General features: G+C 39.4%; 1 protein-coding gene across 3 annotated transcripts in view; it reads left to right on the forward strand.

The window, feature by feature from the left end:
* Nucleotides 1–13,332: 13,332 nt before the first annotated feature.
* Nucleotides 13,333–19,553, forward strand: part of IFNGR2 (interferon gamma receptor 2) — a 28,494-nt gene continuing 22,273 nt past the window's right edge. For 2 of the 3 annotated variants that reach the window (XR_011558988.1, XR_011558989.1), the window contains exons 1-3: nt 13,395–13,708; nt 17,355–17,481; nt 17,590–17,756. Coding sequence is in view for 1 of the 3 variants with exons in the window: in XM_070750355.1 (XP_070606456.1) it covers nt 13,639–13,708; nt 17,355–17,481; nt 17,590–17,756 (364 nt within the window). In the remaining 2 variants the exon portion in view is untranslated. Of the gene's footprint in view, nt 13,709–17,354; nt 17,482–17,589; nt 17,757–19,553 lie in introns of all 3 variants that reach the window. The other variant, XM_070750355.1, reaches the window with a different exon arrangement.

Below are 19,553 nucleotides of genomic sequence, written 5' to 3' on the forward strand. Positions count from 1 at the left end.
GTAGAAATAAAAAGGGGACACATTTTCTTGTGGGTGATTCGACCGTTAGAGGTGTTGATTTGGGACAGAGCAAGGATGTGGTTAAGGTGCTGAGGTGTCTCCCAGGGGCCACTGCCAGCAGGGACAGGAGGCGGATTACAAACATTGTTAAGACTGTGAGTAAAGGTAATAACGTTGATGTGGTGGTGCATCTTGGCACAAATGATTTGTCCCAGAGAAATGTTAATGTAGTAAAAAGAGATTTTCAATGTCTAAGTGTGGAGCTGGGTAAAATAACTGATTCAGTGACTTTCTCAGAGGTGTTACCGGTTTGTGGCCAAGAGGATAAAACAACGTGTATCAGAGAGTTTAATGTGTGGTTAAGGCAGTGGTGTAAAGCTGAAGGTTTTGGCTATGTAAGTCATGATGTCAGTAGGTGGTCTAATAGGGAGTTGTTTAAGAGGGATGGTTTGCATCCATCATACAGAGGTACCCAGGTGCTCGGTGAGGAATTCAGAACTTTTTTGGACAGGCATTTAAACTAGGTAAAGGGGACAGAGATGTAACTGATGTGGGTGATTTCTGTCCCCGACCAATGAGGATAAAGCAGTTTTTGGAAGCTTATGAAAAGGGAGCTGCAAATAATATAGATGTAGTTGTTGATGATAAGGGGCAAACTAATAACGAAAATAATGTTCTTCGGGTAATGTGCACAAATGCTTGAAGCTTGAGCAACAAGCTCTGTGAATTAATGGCCATAATATCTAGAGATAATTTGGACCTGGTTGCCATAACTGAGACATGGTTTAAGGATTCTAATGAATGGGAAATATCCATACCAGGATATACACTGTATAGGAAGGATAGAATAGAGAGAAGGGGAGGTGGAGTAGCCATTTATATTAAAGAAAGTCTAAAAACAACACTAATTCAAAATACGTGTCAAGATCTAGAGACTCTCTGGATTTGCATGCAAAATAAAGAAGGTTCTGTCATTAGAATTGGGGTGATCTATATGCCTCCAGGGCAATCCGAGGAATATGACAACAAGATGGTGGATGAAATTACCCAAATGGCAGTAAAGGGAGATATTGTGGTTATGGGTGATTTCAACATGCCTGATGTTGACTGGAATATCCCCAGTGCCCTTACATGCAAAAGTAAGAATATAGTAGAGGCCTTTACAGGAGCAGCTCTGGCACAGCTGGTTAAGACACCAACTAGAGGGGAGAATATTCTAGATTTAGTTTTTACGAATGGGAATTGGGTTTCAGATGTCAAGGTGGGAGAAAATTTAGGTTGCAGTGACCATCTATGTTTGTGGTTTGATGTAAAAACTCATTGTGAGCAATCCTATAATGCAACCAAAGTATTGGATTTCAGAAAAACAAATTTTAATGCAATGGGAGAATATTTAGATAATGAATTAAAGGGGAGGGATAAAATGGCAGGAGCGAGCATCCAGTGGACTGTATTAAAAAAGGCCATCTTAAAAGCCACTGGACTGTATGTAAGACAAATAACTAAAGGTAAAAGGAAGAAGAAACCGCTATGGTTTAGCAATGATGTAAGGGCTATAGTCAATGAAAAAAAGGCTGCCTATAGGAGGTATAAAGAGTCTGGAAGTATAGCTGATAGGGAGGTATATAAAATGAGACAGAAGGAGGCGAAACAGATAATATATGCTGCTAAAGCCTCAAAAGAGGAAGAAATTGCCAAATCTGTAAAGAAGGGGGATAAAACCTTCTTCAGATATATTAATGATAAGAAGAAGAAAAGCTGCGGCATCACGAAGCTTAGTACCAGGAATAATACATGCATTAATGGGAATAAGGAGATCGCTGACCATTTCAATAGCTACTTCTGTTCAGTTTTCTCAAAAGACACCTTACAAAATAATACTATAGAGGGATATAGCATTGCTTCCAGCTGTACGGATTCAGCTCCAGTGATCTTAGAAGCTGATGTCTTAGAAGAACTTGAACGATTAAAGATAAATAAGGCAATGGGTCCAGATGGCATCCACCCCAGAGTTCTTAAAAAACTCAGATCTGTCATTGCTACCCCCTTGACTGATTTGTTTAACCAATCCTTGTTAACAGGAGAAGTTCCTGAGGATTGGAGAATGGCCAGTGTTGTGCCTATTCACAAGAAGGGCAGTAGAGAAGAAGCTGGTAACTACAGGCCAGTTAGCTTGACATCAGTTGTAGTTAAAATGATGGAGACTCTACTCAAAAAGAGGATAAATCAGCACCTAAAAAACAATAACTTATTAGACCCAAATCAGCATGGCTTTACTGAAGGCAAATCATGTCAGACTAATCTCACTGATTTCTTTGACTATGTCACAAAGGTGTTGGATGAAGGTGGATGAACCTGGACTTCAGCAAAGCCTTTGATACGGTTCCACATAAAGAGCTGATAGATAAATTAGTGAAGATTGGACTTAATCCCTGGATAGTTCAATGGATTTGCAGCTGGCTGAAGCGTAGACATCAGAGAGTTATTGTTAATGGCGAGTATTCTGAGCAGAGTCAGGTTACAAGCGGTGTGCCACAAAGATCTGTTCTGGGTCCTATTCTTTTTAATATATTTGTGAGTGACATAGGGGAAGGTTTGGTAGGGAAGGTTTGCCTATTTGCCGATGACTCTAAAGTGTGCAATAGGGTTGATATTCCTGGAGGCGTCTGTAATATGGTAAATGATTTAGCTTTACTAGATAAATGGTCAAAGCAATGGAAACTGCAGTTTAATGTTTCCAAATGTAAAATAATGCACTTGGGGAAAAGGAATCCTCAATCTGAGTATTGTATTGGCAGTTCAGTGTTGGCAAATACTTCAAAAGAAAAGGATTTAGGGGTAGTGATTTCTGACAGTCTCAAAATGGGTGAACAGTGCAGTCAGGCGGTAGGGAAAGCAAGTAGGATGCTTGGCTGCATAGCTAGAGGTATAACAAGCAGGAAGAGGGAGATTATGATCCCACTATATAGAGTGCTGGTGAGACCACATTTGGAATACTGTGTTCAGTTCTGGAGACCTCACCTGCAAAAAGATATTGACAAAATTGAACGGGTCCAAAGACGGGCTACAAGAATGGTGGAAGGTCTTAAGCATAAAACGTATCAGGAAAGACTTAATGAACTCAATCTGTATAGTCTGGAGGACAGAAGGAGAAGGGGGGACATGATCGAAACATTTAAATATATTAAAGGGTTAAATAAGGTCCAGGAGGGAAGTGTTTTTAATAGGAAAGTGAACACAAGAACAAGGGGACACAATCTGAAGTTAGTTGGGGGAAAGATCAAAAGCAACATGAGAAAATATTATTTTACTGAAAGAGTAGTAGATCCTTGGAACAAACTTCCAGCAGATGTGGTAGATAAATCCACAGTAACTGAATTTAAACATGCCTGGGATAAACATATATCCATCCTAAGATAAAATACAGAAAATAGTATAAGGGCAGACTAGATGGACCATGAGGTCTTTTTCTGCCGTCAGACTTCTATGTTTCTATGATATAAATCAAATAATTTAGTCAACAGTTAAAAGCATAGACTTAGGAACCTGCAATTCGAATGTATAAAGGACAGTAATTAAGTTTGTTGTATGACAGGTTCTGAGAATTTGATTTGCTAACCAGTAATAAAAATATCAGATTTATTTTAAAATAGCAGAAAGACAGTCCATTTAAAGTTAAAATTAGGTGGAAAACTAGGGTTTTACATATTTATTTATTTATTTATTTATTGGACTTCTATGCAGCCCCTCTCCAAGGACTCAGTGTGGCTCACAACATATAAAATATACAAAATATCTTAATCCAATTAACTAATTAAAAATCTTTTTTAAAAAACCCCCAAAACCATAAAAAACAATCATTCCTTTCATTCCACATTCTCTCAACACACTTATTGGGCAGGGGAAAAAGATCTAATGGCCCTAGGCCTGGTGGCATAAGTGAGTCTTCAGACTCTTACGGAAGATAAGGAGGGGGGTGGCCCATACGAATCTCCCGGGGAGAAGCTGATTCTAGAGGAACACCCCCCCCTCCCCCAAAGAAGGCTCTTCCCCGGGCCCTGCCAAATAACATTATCTGGTTGACGGAACCTGGAGGAGGCCAACTCTGTAGGACCTGACCGGTCGCTGGGATTCATGCAGCAGAAGGCGGTCTTGGTCTATGTTGTATTTATCTTTTGCCAATAAAGAATCAGTGTAAAATTGAATAAACTTTTTTAAAAGACTTTTTTTGGCTTTAATTTTGTTTTGTTTTTTTAAATATTTTTATTGATTTTTCTTTAAGGCAAACAAGACAAACAACATTTAACATTTAGAGGAGCTACCATTGCTCCACTAAGTATAGAAGTCTTACTAATACAAAAAAACCCCTAATTGTAATTCAGACCTTGGCTTTAATTTTGAATGTTATCCTCTAATTTATTTTGATTTAAACATGGCTGGAAGGCCAGTCAGACTTGCTTGATATGTATTTGAAATAATATATACAATTCAATTTATATCATGTTGGAATAATCATTTTATAATTTCCCACCTATTCGTCCATGTGTACTGGCTGATTGTAATTGGATTCCAAGGGAAGGAAAAATTAGCAAATTAATACGTTAGCTTCATTTTAAATAGAAAATTAAATTAAGTCATCTTATTTTTATTTGGAGGATTAGTATTTGTGCAAAAATAGTTTTAGACCTAAATGCTAGTATATACGTACACAAGCAATTTATATCTGGGAGACAGTAAAGCAGCTATACATGCATTTATGCAGAAGCAGCTGGAGTAGTTTGTGAAGCATCTGCACACGTTTTCCAGAAAATGTTACTTTTAATATTTGTAATGTATGCTTTGCAAAGCACCTCTTCCAAAATCCTTTGCACAAGCTTAACATGGATTAAATTCGCAGCACAATAGTGAATTGTTCTGTTGACAATAACAGGAACAAAATAAGACCCATTTGGAAATTGAATGTTTCAAACCTGAAGCTTGACATATGTGTGAGACAATTAATTGATTGAAATCAATTAATTGAATTAAGCCTTTTCTATGCACCCTACAGGAGTCCCCTTCTGTGGATGGAGAAAATTTGAGAAAGATGCAGAGATTGAGTTTAAATCTATCCACCCAAGTGAAAGACTGAGTTTCAGCCCATGGAGGGGAACAACACCCTTCAGACACCTTTCAATTAGCACATAGAGACAAGAGGGAACCAAACTCCAAACAGAACTTTTAGCTATGAGCAGAGAAATGATTCGCCACAGCCAAGCCACTGGAGAACAAGAGTTACACTAATATGGAAGACATGGTGGAATAGTCATTAAAGAAAGGATGCCAAAGAAGGAACAAATGACAAAGGAAATGTTTTAATTATTTTAAATAATTACAATGAATTGTTGAATTGTCCTGTGACAGGTCCTGTGGCAGGTTGGCCATGGTGTGTCCCGTGGTGAGTTGGTTGTGGCAAATTGATCATGGCAAGATGGCCACGGCAAGTTGGCTGTGACAGGTTGCTCCATTCTAGGCTGGGGAGGTCCTGGAAAGCCCGATGCAAGTCACTGGTGAGTCAGTTCCACTTCCTTTGTCACCTGTTCACATCGTGATGTTTCACGCACGTCCCCTCATGCTGTTTCACTTCCGCACATGCTCAGAAGGTGGATTCAGCCCGAAAGACAGCTGAGGAGTGATCTGGTCTGAGCGGAGAGGAACTCACCCTTGATGTGAGTATCTCAGGGGCTGAAAATCCTGCTTGGGTTTTGGTAGGATTTTCAGGTTCTCAGCAGAGCCTTCCAGGAGTTTCTGCCCAAAGGACTTTACCTCAGACTTCACCCACTTAATGACTCACACAGTTGCTTAATGACCACAACTGGGAGTGCTAGGATTAACATTATTGAGTGAAACAGTCATATGAGCACTCCTGTGACATCTCTCAATAGCATTTTTTGTTCAATGACTGAGACTCCATATCCAATTGTGGTTAAGAGAAAACTAACCATAGTCCTTAGGTTATGACAACAATTGAGGACTAGAATTTCTGTTGCTAAGTGATACGATTGTAAGTGCAAGTCACATGACCATATCTAGTGATAGCAACCCCCACAGATCCAGGGGACTGTTGGTTGCTGTAGGTGAGCATGTGCTAGCAGGGGTAAGGAACGTTGGCTCTTCTATGATTTGTGGACTTCAACTTCCAGAATTCCTGAGCCAATCATGCTAGCTCAGGAATTCTGGGAGTTGAAGTCCCCATGTCATAGAAGGGTCAACATTCCCTACCCCTGTGCTAAAGAGTGCAGGCAAGAGGTTGCTATAGAGCAGTGTTTCCCAACCTTGGCAACTTGAAGATATCTGGACTTCAACTCCCAGAATTCCCCAGCCAGAATTCGCTGGCTGTGGAATTCTGGGAGTTGAAGTCCAAATATCTTCAAGTTGCCAAGGTTGGGAAACACTGCTATAGAGTACAAAACCACTAGGTTCTATAGTCTGTAGCAAGGCTTCTCAGGAGACAAAATGGCTTAGGACAGCAACTTGCAACCTTCTGTACTGGTTTTTCCCATTGACTTTGCTTGTGGAAAGCTGACAGGGAAGGTTGCAACTAGTGATCATGTGACTTTGATGTCATAAGTGCAAAGTTCCTGAATCGCCATCAGTTGACTTGCACCACTTGTTTTGCACCATCATAACTTTAAAAAGTTACTGAATAGGTGGTCATAACCTGAGTACTACCAATATTTGATCTTTATTTCAACAATATTGATAAAGAGGATATATAGCAAATATGTGGGGTCCTTTGTGCTCTCGGAGCTTATTTTCTTGTTTTTCTCATTATGTTTTTATTTATTTATTTTATTTTTTATTTTATTTATTTTATTTTTTCTTATTTTCATTACCCAAACTAAGTACCGTAGTAACAAATATGAACTATTTATATCTTGTAATCTTTGCAATTTAATTGTAACACAGATGCAAAGTTCACCTGTGGAAAAAATAAGCATTCTATTACATTTATCACTAGTTCAATAACCTAAAATTAGAATCAAGTGCAGCCAATTGGGTTCAGATCATTAGAACATTGTTAGAGAGGATCTAGCAGGAAGCTATCATTTAAAACCCATTTAGTTTGTTTTTCTTTGTTGCTGAAGTGGGTGGAATCACAATACCTAGAACAAAAGAGTTCACTGAAAGAAGATATAGGGATGTCCATCAGTCTGGAAAGGGATTTAATAAGATCACAAAACTAATGAACATTGAGCATTCCACTGTCAAGAAGATCATCTACCAGTGGAGGTATCAAACAACTGTCAACTTGGTTAATCCAGGAAGTTCAACCCAAGAACAGAATGCAAGTTGTTGAAAGAACCCCAGAATTTTATCCTGTAAATAAGAGGCAGCTCTTCCCATTATTGATGACAAAATGGCAGTCCACAATTAAAAGAAACTGTACAAATTCGATTTAAGGACGGAACCTTTATGTCCATAAAGAACATCAGGGCACGATTAAAGCTTGCTCAGGAAGACCTATGGCGAACCTTTTTTGGCTTGGGTTCCAAAAGGGTGTGTATGCACACAATAGTGCATGTGTGCATGCCCACACCCATAATGCTATACCCTCCCCCCCCAAGTTCACACAACCCCCACACTGCCCACCCCCATGCATGCACACAGGCTTTACTAAAGCCTCCGGACTTGTGGTAGGCCTGTTGGGTTGTTTCCGCTCTTCCCAGGGCTCCTGAGCCCTGGGGAGGGCGAAAAACAGCCTAAGGGGCCAAACGTAAGTTAGGAAAATCAGCTGGCCAGCATGCACGCTGGAGATGAAATGGGGCACCGTCTCACGTGCCCTCAGATATGGCTCCAGGTGCCACCTGTGGCAAACATGCCATGGGCTTGCCATCACTAACCTTGGCTATTCACTTCAGGTGCTACTTCTGCATATGCTTCATTGGTTTGGAATGCACTAAAGTTTCAGTATTTACAGTGCTTATGCATGGTTGCCAGGAGTTCAAGAGGAAGTAATATTTGCTTTAATAAAGCCCTCATGATACTTGACTCATACTTTCACTTTTCTGCAAAGGCTACGATGAGTGACAATAACAAAAATAGTCAACTTCTGGTTGTAGTTTAGAATATTCACTTTTTTTACGTTTTATAAAAATACTGAATACTGAATTTATGAGGAGAGACTAATTCAGAGCTCTTGTTGAATCCTTAAGATTCTGAACTCTCAAGACACTTTAGAATTACAGTGATACTTCATCTTACAAACGCCTCGTCATACAAACTTTCGAGATACAAACCTGGGGTTTAAGATTTTTTTGCTTCTTCTTACAAACTATTTTCACCTTACAAAAACCCACCGCCACCGCTGGGATGCCACGCCTCCGGACTTCGCAGCATCGCAAAAACACAGAGGTCCGGAGGTGGGGTTTCGAGGACTTCGGTGTTTTTGCGATGCTGCGATTTCACTGATGCTCCCTTCGCTGGGAAACCCCACCTCCGGACTTCCGTTGCCAGCGAAGCGCTCGTTTTTGCAATGCTGGGATTCCCCTGCTGGGATTTCCCTGCAGCATGGCAAAAACACAGAAGTCTGGAGGTGGGGTTTCCCATGGAGGGGAGCCTCAGGGGAATCTCAGCAGCGCAAAAATGGGCGCTTCAGCTGGCAAAAGGGGTGAATTTTGGGCTTGCACGCATTAATCGCTTTTCCATTGATTCCTATGGGAAACATTGTTTCATCTTACAAACTTTTCACCTTAAGAACCTTGTCCCGGAACCAATTAAGTTTGTAAGACAAGGTATCACTGTATAGGAATAAATGAACTAAACATAGAAGGTTGAAGGCAGAAAAAGACATCATGGTCCATGTAGTCTGCCCTTATACTATTTCCTGTATTTTATCTTAGAATGGATATATGTTTATCCCAGGCATGTTTAAATTCAGTTACTGTGGATTTACCAACCATGTCTGTTGGAAGTTTGTTCCAAGAATCTACTACTCTTTCAGTAAAATAGTATTTTCTCACGTTGCTTCTGATCTTTTCCCCAACTAACCTCAAATAGGTTACTTAATTCAAAGCCGAAAATAATTTTTGGTCAAACGTGAACATGTTTCAATAGCATTTTGCAGCTGTCTTAATTCTTAGATGTTAATTTCATTTGATTTGCAAAAAAAATGGCTTCATGTTTTATCATTTCTGCTGAGATATATTGAAGTTTAATTTGCTATACAAAGCAAAAAGAAATAAGGATTCTGATTAGTTTTAACCACTGAGGGAAAAAGGCACATTTGTAATTTACTCTATATTTTATACTTGATAAACATTTTTAAATAATGTATTGCGAGTAATTGCTAGTAATGGAATATGAGACTTTTTACATAACTCCAAGAGAAAAACTTTTTTCCCCACCCTCACAAACTGGATCATGTTAGATTAGGCATAGAAGGCAACACATTTGGAAGTATTTCTTAATCTGTAAAAAATACACGCCGAGATTGTCTTTTCTTCTTTTTGTTAAGGTTCTTTCTTAATATGAAGGAATTTCCCCTCTATTATATAAATTTATGTCATCCCCGAAGTGTGTATTGCCTGGAGCCACATGAAATATGGCAATGTAATGACACAGTTTACGGTAACAGCTAACAATGTACTGTGGTCAATGGAAATTAAGCAACAAGGAAAAAGTTACCGTAATTTTTCTCCTCATACACACAGACAAGAGGAAGCTATGAATCACAGGACTTAGTTTCAGCACATTGTAATTGCCATGATTAGTTAATTTTACATTTTTTTTAATAAAGGGTTTGTAACATAGCATGGACAGAAATTCAAGTCTGGCGAACAGATAAAATTGACCAAAAACAGATAAAATGAATTGTTTGAAAGCAATATTCCAGGATAAGTAGGAGAATGAAATGGGAAGGAGCCAGATTTGTAGGCATTGTGTTAAAAATGTGTACCTCACATTCTCAGATTGTACCTATGTTTCTATTCTGATGCTTTATTAAAGATGAGCAACCTCTTCTTTTTCTCCAAAGGATAGCCTTCCCTGAGGTGGGCAAGCCTCTAACAAAGGGGTCGCTACTGAACGTTGCTTTGCTCTGTAAGATGTTTATCTCAAAATAAAGCAATTTCTTAATTAAACTAATAAAATTAATTAATTTAATTTAAAATTAATTAATTTAATTTAAAATTAATTAATTTAATTTAAAATTAATCAATTTAATTTAAAATTAATCTAATTTAAAATTAATCAATTTAATTTAAAATTAATCAATTTAATTTAAAATTAATCAATTTAATTTAAAATTAATCAATTTAATTTAAAATTAATCAATTTAATTTAAAATTAATCAATTTAATTTAAAATTAATCAATTTAATTTAAAATTAATCAATTTAATTTAAAATTAATCAATTTAATTTAAAATTAATCAATTTAATTTAAAATTAATCAATTTAATTTAAAATTAATTAATTTAATTTAAAATTAAAGTTCATTGGCATCCTTCAGTCTTGGAAGATCGTAGTATCATGCTCTGGATTCCCCATTAATTAAATTTCCCTTAATTAAAGTAGCCTTTGGGTTATTGGGGCCACAATTTCCATTGTTATGCATAATGGTTGTTGAGTAAAACATGATGTGCGATTGAGCCGCTTAGTGACAGCAAAGCAATCCTGGGAGCCTGTTGCGGTAATTAAGTGAAAACCTCACACTTCACCTGGCCTGGGTGAGCTGCTGCCTCTGCTTCAACTGCCCCCACTTGACCTCTTCCCTCCCATTTCTGCACTTTGGTGGCCCTGCAACCGCATGGCTCAGATGAAGAGACTCTTTATTCCGCTGCCATTGTCACCAGCTGATATAGTTGTTGTCTTTGCCTTCCTCTCCTCCCCACCCAGTCTGGTCTGGAGAATGCAACCTCTTCAACGGCCAAGACCCATCAGATAAACAGATTTGGAAGGGACCTTTGCAGGTCATCTAGTCCAAGCCTCTGCCCAAGTAGGAGACCCTTATATCTGCTTCTACCTAGGATTGAACTCACAACCTCCTGATTGTGAGGCAAGAGGCTCAACCTCCAGGCCACCTCCCGTTCAAATCTCAGCTAGCTTGGCTGAATTTTTGCCACGGGCATCACGAACAATAGCAACGGCCCTTGAACAGCAAGGTGCCTTTACGAGTAAAAACTCCCATACAGTGCATGACAAAACAGGAAGCAGCAATTCACAGAGGTGGAGCTACTGCCAGGGTTTCCCCCCCAAAAAAATCTCTGCACATGCTCGGAGGTTGTGTTGGATGTGAATCTGCCACACGCTGTTCTACATAATTTCGACTACACTTTTCTCTTCCTGCTGATCAACCCAAATCGTTAGGTTCGACTACTGTAATGCTCTCTACATGGGGCTACCTTTGAAAAATGTTCGGAAACTTCAGATCGTGCAGAATGCAGCTGCGAGAGCAGTCATGGGCTTACCTAGGTATGCCCATGTTTCACCATCACTCCGCAGCCTGCATTGGCTGCCGATCAATTTCCGGTCACAATTCAAAGTGTTGGTTATGACCTTTAAAGCCCTTCATGGCACCGGACCAGAATATCTCCGGGACCGCCTCCTGCCGCACGAATCCCAGCCACCGATTAGGTCCCACAGAGTGGGCCTTCTCCGGGTCCCGTCAACTAAACAATGTCGGTTGGCGGGCCCCAGGGGAAGAGCCTTCTCTGTGGCGGCACCGGCTCTCTGGAACCAACTCTCCCCAGAGATTAGAACTGCCCCTACTCTTCCTGCCTTCCGTAAACTCCTTAAAACCCACCTTTGCTGTCAGGAATGGGGGAATTGAAACACTTCCCCCGGGCTTGTTCAATTTTATACATGGTATGCTTGTGTGTGTGTCTGTTAGTATATGGGGTTCCTTTTAAATCTTTAAATATTTTTAAGTTATTTGAATTATTTATGATTTGTTATATCTTGTTGTGAGCCGCCCCGAGTCTTCGGAGAGGGGCGGCATACAAATCTAAATAAATAAATAAATAAATAAATGAATGAATGAATGAATGAATGAATAGCATTGCATTGCATTGCATTGCATTGGCATCCTTCAGTCTTGAAAGACCATGGTATCATGCTCTGGATTCCCCAGAACATGAAGCCTGGGCAGGTTTGGAGAGACTGTTACCCAAGCAGCAGATCCCCCCTCTCCATATCTCAAACGGATATGCCTCAAATAGATATGTTAATGCATCCGTCTCCTGTCCTAATGTTTCTCTTTTACTAGTATTATGTACAGTATATAAATATTGTTATATCTTTGTATACCACCAATATGTACTTTACAAAACAAAAAAATAAATAAAAGTAAATAAAATAGATAAATAGATAAATAAATGAGTGCTAAATAAAGGGATATGTGACTTTCCCCATGTGTCTATGGAGATTCTCAGTCATCCAGGTCATGGTTGTCTCAAAGGTACTTTTTAAAAAGGCAACGGGACTTTTTTTTTTTCTTTGAAGACGTTTCGCTTCTCACCCAAGAAGCTTCTTCAGCTCTGACTTTTGATCCTTCCATTTCCCACCGTTCTTCTTGGAAGAGAAGTGAAACGTCTTTCAAGAAAAAAACAAAAGTCACCTCTCAAAAAAAACACCATTTGAGAGATGCCCCACAATGCAGAACGTAACGTTTCAAGGCAGGGAAAATCAGTGGCTTTCCTAAGGTTGGATTTCACTTCTCATCAGTCCGAGCATGCCAAGTCGGGAATTGTGGAAATTTATATATTCATTTTATTTGTTTGTTTTGTCAAGTACAGTATTGGTGGTATACAAAGATATACTATTCATATACCAAGACAACTAGACACAAGAAGTTTTTTCCCGAACGCCATCCCTCTGATAAACAAATAATTCCCTCAACACTGTCAAATATTTTACTACGTTTGCACTACTATTTCTACTAGTTTTTTCTCATCATTCCTATCACCCCTTTTCTCCCACTTAGGACTGTATGACTTTAACTTGTTGCTTGTATCCTAAGATTTTTATTAATATTGTTTCTTCATTGCTTATTTGACCCCTATGACAATAATTAAGTGTTGTACCACATGATTCTTGACAAATCTATATTTTCTTTTATGTACACTGAGAGCATACACACTAAGATAAATTCCTTGTGTGTCCAATCACAGTTGGCCAATAAAGAATTCTATTCTATTCTATATACATGATACTAGCAAAAGAGAAACATTAGGACAGGAGACGGAAGGCACTCTGGTGCACTTATGTACGCCCCTTAAATTGTAATTGTAATTTAATTGTAGGCCAAATAAATCTGAGGCCTCTCACATTTCGCCCCCGAGGTTAGCAGCGCTGCAGGGAAAGGCGAGAAACTGGTCACGAGTCCTATACCCGCACCCGGCCGTCTCCCGTTCCTCCTCGGGGCTATGAACTTGTAGCCACCCGGAAGCCGGCTCCTGAACTTTTTGCGCCGTCTCCGCAAGTTCCGCCTCCGCCCTCATTCGGGAAGCTGAGGGGGTTGTCGCCGACACAGGCTCCCACGGGAGCTGGAGGAGTCGCGGCCTGCCGCCGTTGGGGGTACAAAGAATGGCGGACGGGCCGAGAGACTCGCTGCTCGCCCCCTCAGGAGGTGCTGCGTGAGAGGAGGAAGCGCAGGCGGCATGTTACCCCTGGGCGAACGGCTCCTGTTCCTCTTCCTCTGGAGGCCGCTGCTTTTCGCGGCTGTCGAAGGTATTATGTCAGGGGCTGGGAGGTACTTTCCAAAGGCGTGTAAAAATAGCGTTGGCGGGCGGCTGGAGCGGTCCTGAGAGAAAGAATCTGGAGGGTCTCGCGCCTTTTAATTAGGTAGATTGTGGGGTTTTTTTCAAATCCCAAATAAGAGATGGGCTAAATTTTTCGACCGACCGACCGGCATACATTTTAATTTTATTTATTTATTTATTTAATCAACTACATATTGGTGGTATACAAAGATATAACAATGTTTGTATACATCAGGGGTCTTCAAAAGTGGCAACTTTAAGACTTGTGGACTTCAACTCCCAGAATTCTCCAGCCAGCATAGCTGGCTGGAGAATTCTGGGAGTTGAAGTCCATAAGTCTTAAAATTGCCAAGTTTAAGGACCCCTGATATACATAATACTAGTAAGAGAGAAACATTAGGACAGGGGATGGAAGGCACTCTGGTGCACTTATGCATGCCACATACATGCATACATACGTACATACAAGACTATAAAATCAAAAGTCGATAGTCAGAGACTTCCCAGCTGTAGGATAGAGGAAGGCTTGTCTTAAAGGCAAAGGTCGGCTGTTTGGACTGAAAACTTTATGAGGCAAGAGTACTTTTGATAAGCTTTGATATGTTCTGACTGTTTCTTGGAATATAGAATTCTTTATTCTTTATTGGCCAAGTGTGATTGGGCACACAAGGAATAGAATAGAATTCTTTATTGGCCATTTGTCTTTGGTGCATATGCTCTCAGTGTACATAAAATAAAAAGATACATTTGTCAACAATCATGAGGTGCAACCAGCAGTGTGCTACTAGCCGGAACGCTAAGTTAATTGGCTTGCTGTCGCGGCTCATAAGTGCTTGTTGGGGCCAGCATGATTTTGCTTCTGCACTGGTGGAGGTAGCAAAATTGTGCACGGAGCCGCAGGTGCGTCCGTGTTTTGGTGAGTTTTTTTGCTTCCGTGCATGCTGAAACACGGGCACACCTGCGGCTCCATGTGCAATTTTGCTATCTCCACAGGTGCAGAAGCAAAATCACGCTGGTCCCGCAAGCACTTATGATCCGCCGCGGCAAGCACAATTTAGCGTTCGAGCTAGTAGCCCACCGCTGGGTACAACCCTTAATGATTGTCATAGGGGTCAAATATGCAATGAAGAAACAATATTAATAAAAATCTTAAGGATAAAAGCAACAAGTTACAGTCATACAGTCATAAGTGAGAGTAAGTGGGTGATAGGAATGATGAGGGGAAAAAACTAGTAGTAATAGTAGTGCAGACTTAGTAAATAGTTTGATACTGGTGAGGGAATTATTTGTTTAGCAGAGTGATGGCATTTGGAAACAAACTGTTCTTGTGTCTAGTTGTCTTGGTATGCAGTGCTCTATAGCAATGTTTTGTGGGTAGGAGTTGAAACAGTTTATGTCCAGGATGCGTGGGGTCAGTAAATATTTTCCCCGCCCTCTTATTTATTTATTTATTTATTTATTCATTCATTCATTCATTCATTCATTCATTCATTTATTGGATTTGTATGCCGCCCCTCTCCGGAGACTCGGAGCGGCTAACAGCAACAATAAAACAGTGTACAATAGTAATCTAATACTAAAAACGATTAAAACCCCATTAATATAAAAACCAAACATACATACATACATACATACATACATACATACATACATACCATGCATAGAATTGTAAAGGCCTAGGGGGAAAGAGGATCTCAGTTCCCCCATGCCTGACGACAGAGGTGGGTTTTAAGTAGCTTACGAAAGGCAAGGAGGGTGGGGGCAATTCTAATCTCTGGGGGGAGTTGGTTCCAGAGGGCCGGGGCCGCCACAGAGAAGGCTCTTCCCCTGGGTCCTCAATGGAAGGCAGGTTGGCAGCAGTTGTTTTTTCTGCAGTTCTGATTGGCTTCTGAAGTCTGTCGGTCTTGTTGGGTTGCAGAACCAAACCAGACAGTTATGGGGCTGCAGATGACAGACTCAATGAAAAGATACTGCTGTGTAAAGTTCTGAATCTGCTTTTTTTTTCCAAATCGGGAGTGATCTAGAGCTGCATCATCACCCTATTTAAGTTATTAATATTGTTTATTTAAACAGACATTTATGGGACAATGGGCTGAGAACTAAGTTGACCTGTAGGATTGCTATAAATGCTAGCAATACAGATATTTGCTTGGTGCCTCCTTTTAAAAATGGTTAGATAGACAATTTAAAAATAAATGAGTAATTTCAGTCTGATGTGTGGATTATAGATAGTAGGTAAGTAAAAAAATGAAGATTTATATGTAGAGTTGATTATAATATGAATCATACGTCCATTAAATATAAGTAATTGTCTTGATGCATCATGTTTTAGTGAATATGGTTGCCAAAATAATCTGCATCTTATACCTCCCGATGCCCTCTCTCTTTAGTCTCTCGTATCTCCAGAATTCAGGTTGGAAAAGGTGTCCAAAGTTAACATTGTGACAGTTCTAACATTTATTGGGACTCATTTAAATGCACTGATTTTAACCTTGGCACCCATGGTAGCTTCCTCCTGTCCCTCCCCCATGTGTGCACCTTTTTATTTATTTTTTATTTTTCTCCACATTAAAAGACATACAAAGAATCTCATATACTGTACTTTCAATACCAATTCATGTGCATACATTATCCTACAATCAATAATACAATAACCTAAATTATGTTCCAATTTTTATTTTCTATTATTCAGTCTGTCCAAATATTTATTTTCCCCACTCCCCTCTTTCTATCTCAGGTGGCTATTCCACCTCTGCTACCTACTTTCTTACACCTTCTCTTCCCTTCTCTACTACCTTCTTCCTTCTCTTCCTCCCCTTCTACTCTCTCACCTTTCTTTCCCTCTCCTACTTCCTTCTGTGCCCTCTAAGACCTTCCCTAAGTGGCTCATTCTAATTCTTATTACACGAGAAACCGAAAAACGTCTCTCAGTTTTTTCTCTTTATAGTCATAATCCTAAACCTTTATTTCCATTTCCATTGTATTGAAGTTTAATTTTAGGTAAATGTTATCTATCTAATGCTGCCCCCTTTGTCTGTTGCATCATCGGTGTTACACCAATCATATTTCGCATTTCCTTTCATCCCATTCATATTAAGTTAAGTAGTAAAACCTTCATCTGTATTCTTTTTCAAACCATTCATAAAATTTCCCCCAAACTTTGTAAAACTCCGAGTTCTCCTTTAATTTTCGTTGTCAATCTATTCATTTCTGCATGCGTGCAGCTTGAGAAGGGCTGCTCTGGGTTTCCATTTCATGAGATTAAGAGAGATACTTTAACGAAGGAGAATCCCCACCTTGCTTGTGTCTTGCAAAACAATGTAAATTACCCCGATAGGCTTCAAATAGGTTTGCATTTGTAATTGTTGGGAATTAAGAGAAATTTTATGTAGATTGCTTTGAATAACCAGAAATAGGATGGTGTAAAAATATGGCAGTATGTGTTCCTAAGCTATTGGCACACTGACAAATTAGCTTAGTTATTACCCTCCAGCATACAGTATTATATCTGCATCTGTAATGACCAACTCACCTCAAGTGTTTTGGAGTATGGTGAATTGTGGATATTATGTTTTTATTCCTTTTAGCACCTCTTGTTTCTTTGCTTTTTTTAGGATTTTCTCTCTCCTTACCAGCACCACAGAATCTGACAATTAAGCCATATAAACTTCAGTATGTATTGAACTGGTCTCCAGTTAAGGGAATCAGTGGTCCGGTGTTTTACAGCGTTCAGTATTGCAAGTAAGTAAATGGTTGACAAATATCAAATATAAATTTCTATTCTTTATCATACGTTGCCATTCAAATTACACCACTAAGGAATTCTACTGTCTTTGTATTATATTGCAGAATAAATGGCCTTGAAAATTGGGAAAAGGTGAACTGCACAGATATCACAAAAACTGAATGTGTTTTTGGGTCTATCGGTGGTTTTTATAGAATTATTTTGCGTGTTAGAGCTGAGGAAGGCAACTTAAAATCAGAATGGACTGAAACCCCTACCTTCATTGCTCACAGTATGTTTTATTTGTTACTTGTTATTTACTGATGAATTAAGCCTCTGACTTAAAATGTTTCTGTTAGTCATTTCATGTGTGAAAGCGAAAACTGTGGCTAATAGAACAAAATATAATACCAAATCTTGATTTTGTCTCAGAGTCTGAATCATTTATAATGACTGTTTTTAATATAGTGGGGTCTTATAGTTTCAATTAATTAGATTTGTGTACATATTGTTTTATATTGTACCCTGTGAGCTGCCCCGAGTCTTCAGAGAAGGGCGGCATACAAGTCTAATTAATAATAATAATAATAATAATAATAATAATAATAATAATAATAATGGCATCATCAGTTTTTCTAAACTAGGGTCCAGAGGCATTTTATGAAATTGACTCTCATAAAAACTTGTCAATAAGATTTTTTTTAAAAAAGGAATTAGACATTTATCATACATAGCTATTCATAAATGTATGCGTCCCCGAGTCCTACGGGATTGGGTGGCATACAAGTCGAATGAATGAATGAATGAATGAATGAATGAATGAATGAATGAATGAATGCTATAAGCAGAATTGTACATTTCATTTCAGAGAGACATATTAGTCACAATGATCTATATTGTATATCTCTTACTCCTACTGGGACAGACAGGTTCACTGATGTACCTTTTTCAGCCCAAGAAAAATATTCATGTACAGTATTTCATTGGTACACTAGCCTCTGTGTAGGAAAATTTTAGAGGAAGTTATATAAGCATTGCATTATGGAATGATAGGATTTTCTTTTTTCTTTGAAAAGCTAAATAGAGAGAAAGAAAAAGAGAGAAAGGGGGGAGAAAGAGAAAAGACTACTAAGAAGCACATATGCTCTAGTTTTATGTGAATAATTGGCCTATCTTAAATATTCTATACCAGGGATGGCAAACCTTTTGGCACCAAGTGTTCATACTGAAGCATCGGCAATGCACAGCAGCAGTTGGTCTACATGCATGCCGGAGCATCGGAAACCCGAAGGCCAGCTGGCTGGTGCGCATTTCTGGTGCTCTGGCACGCACACATGCACATGCACTCCGGTTTGGGCACTTGGTGCCAAAAATGTTCACGCCGGCATGTGCATGCCTCTTTTTTGGCAGTTTGGGGGGCAATTTTTGGCCTGCAAAAATGGCCTGAGTACAGCCCCCCAAAGTGCCTGATTTGGGTGTTTTGGGGGGCATTTTCCAGGGCTTTGGTGCTTATAAAGACCAACTGGTTGTCATGCATACGCATGCCAAAAACCATAAGAGCAGCTGCCCACAGAGAGGGCTCTGCATGCCACCTCCGGCATGCGCGCCATAGGTTCGTCATCTCGGTTCTTTACAAATAAAGGCATCAGGATTTTCCCCATTATTGCTGTTGCTCCTCTTGTCATCATATCTTTTATAATATTATTTAGGTTTTGGTTGATTCATTTGTGAGATTTATGTCTCGTTTTTCCTTCAGAAACTCAGGGAGTCCTGTGTAGCATACACCTCTCTACTGTCCACTTCCACAACAATAACCTTGTGGGTTGACTTATTTTGAGTCACCTAGCCAGCTTACATGGTGAAGAGGGAGATTATGATCTTACTATATAGAGTGCTGGTGGAATACTGTGTTCAGTAGTGGAGACCTCACTTACAAAAAGATATTGACAAAATTGAACGGGTTCAAAGACGGGCTACAAGAATGGTGGAAGGTCTGAAGCATAAAACGTATCAGGAAAGACTTAATGAACTCAATCTGTATAATCGGGAGGACAGAAGGAAAAGGGGGGACATGATCGAAACATTTAAA

Source organism: Erythrolamprus reginae, chromosome 4 (assembly GCF_031021105.1).
Source record: "Erythrolamprus reginae isolate rEryReg1 chromosome 4, rEryReg1.hap1, whole genome shotgun sequence".
Classification (NCBI taxonomy): domain Eukaryota; kingdom Metazoa; phylum Chordata; class Lepidosauria; order Squamata; family Dipsadidae; genus Erythrolamprus; species Erythrolamprus reginae.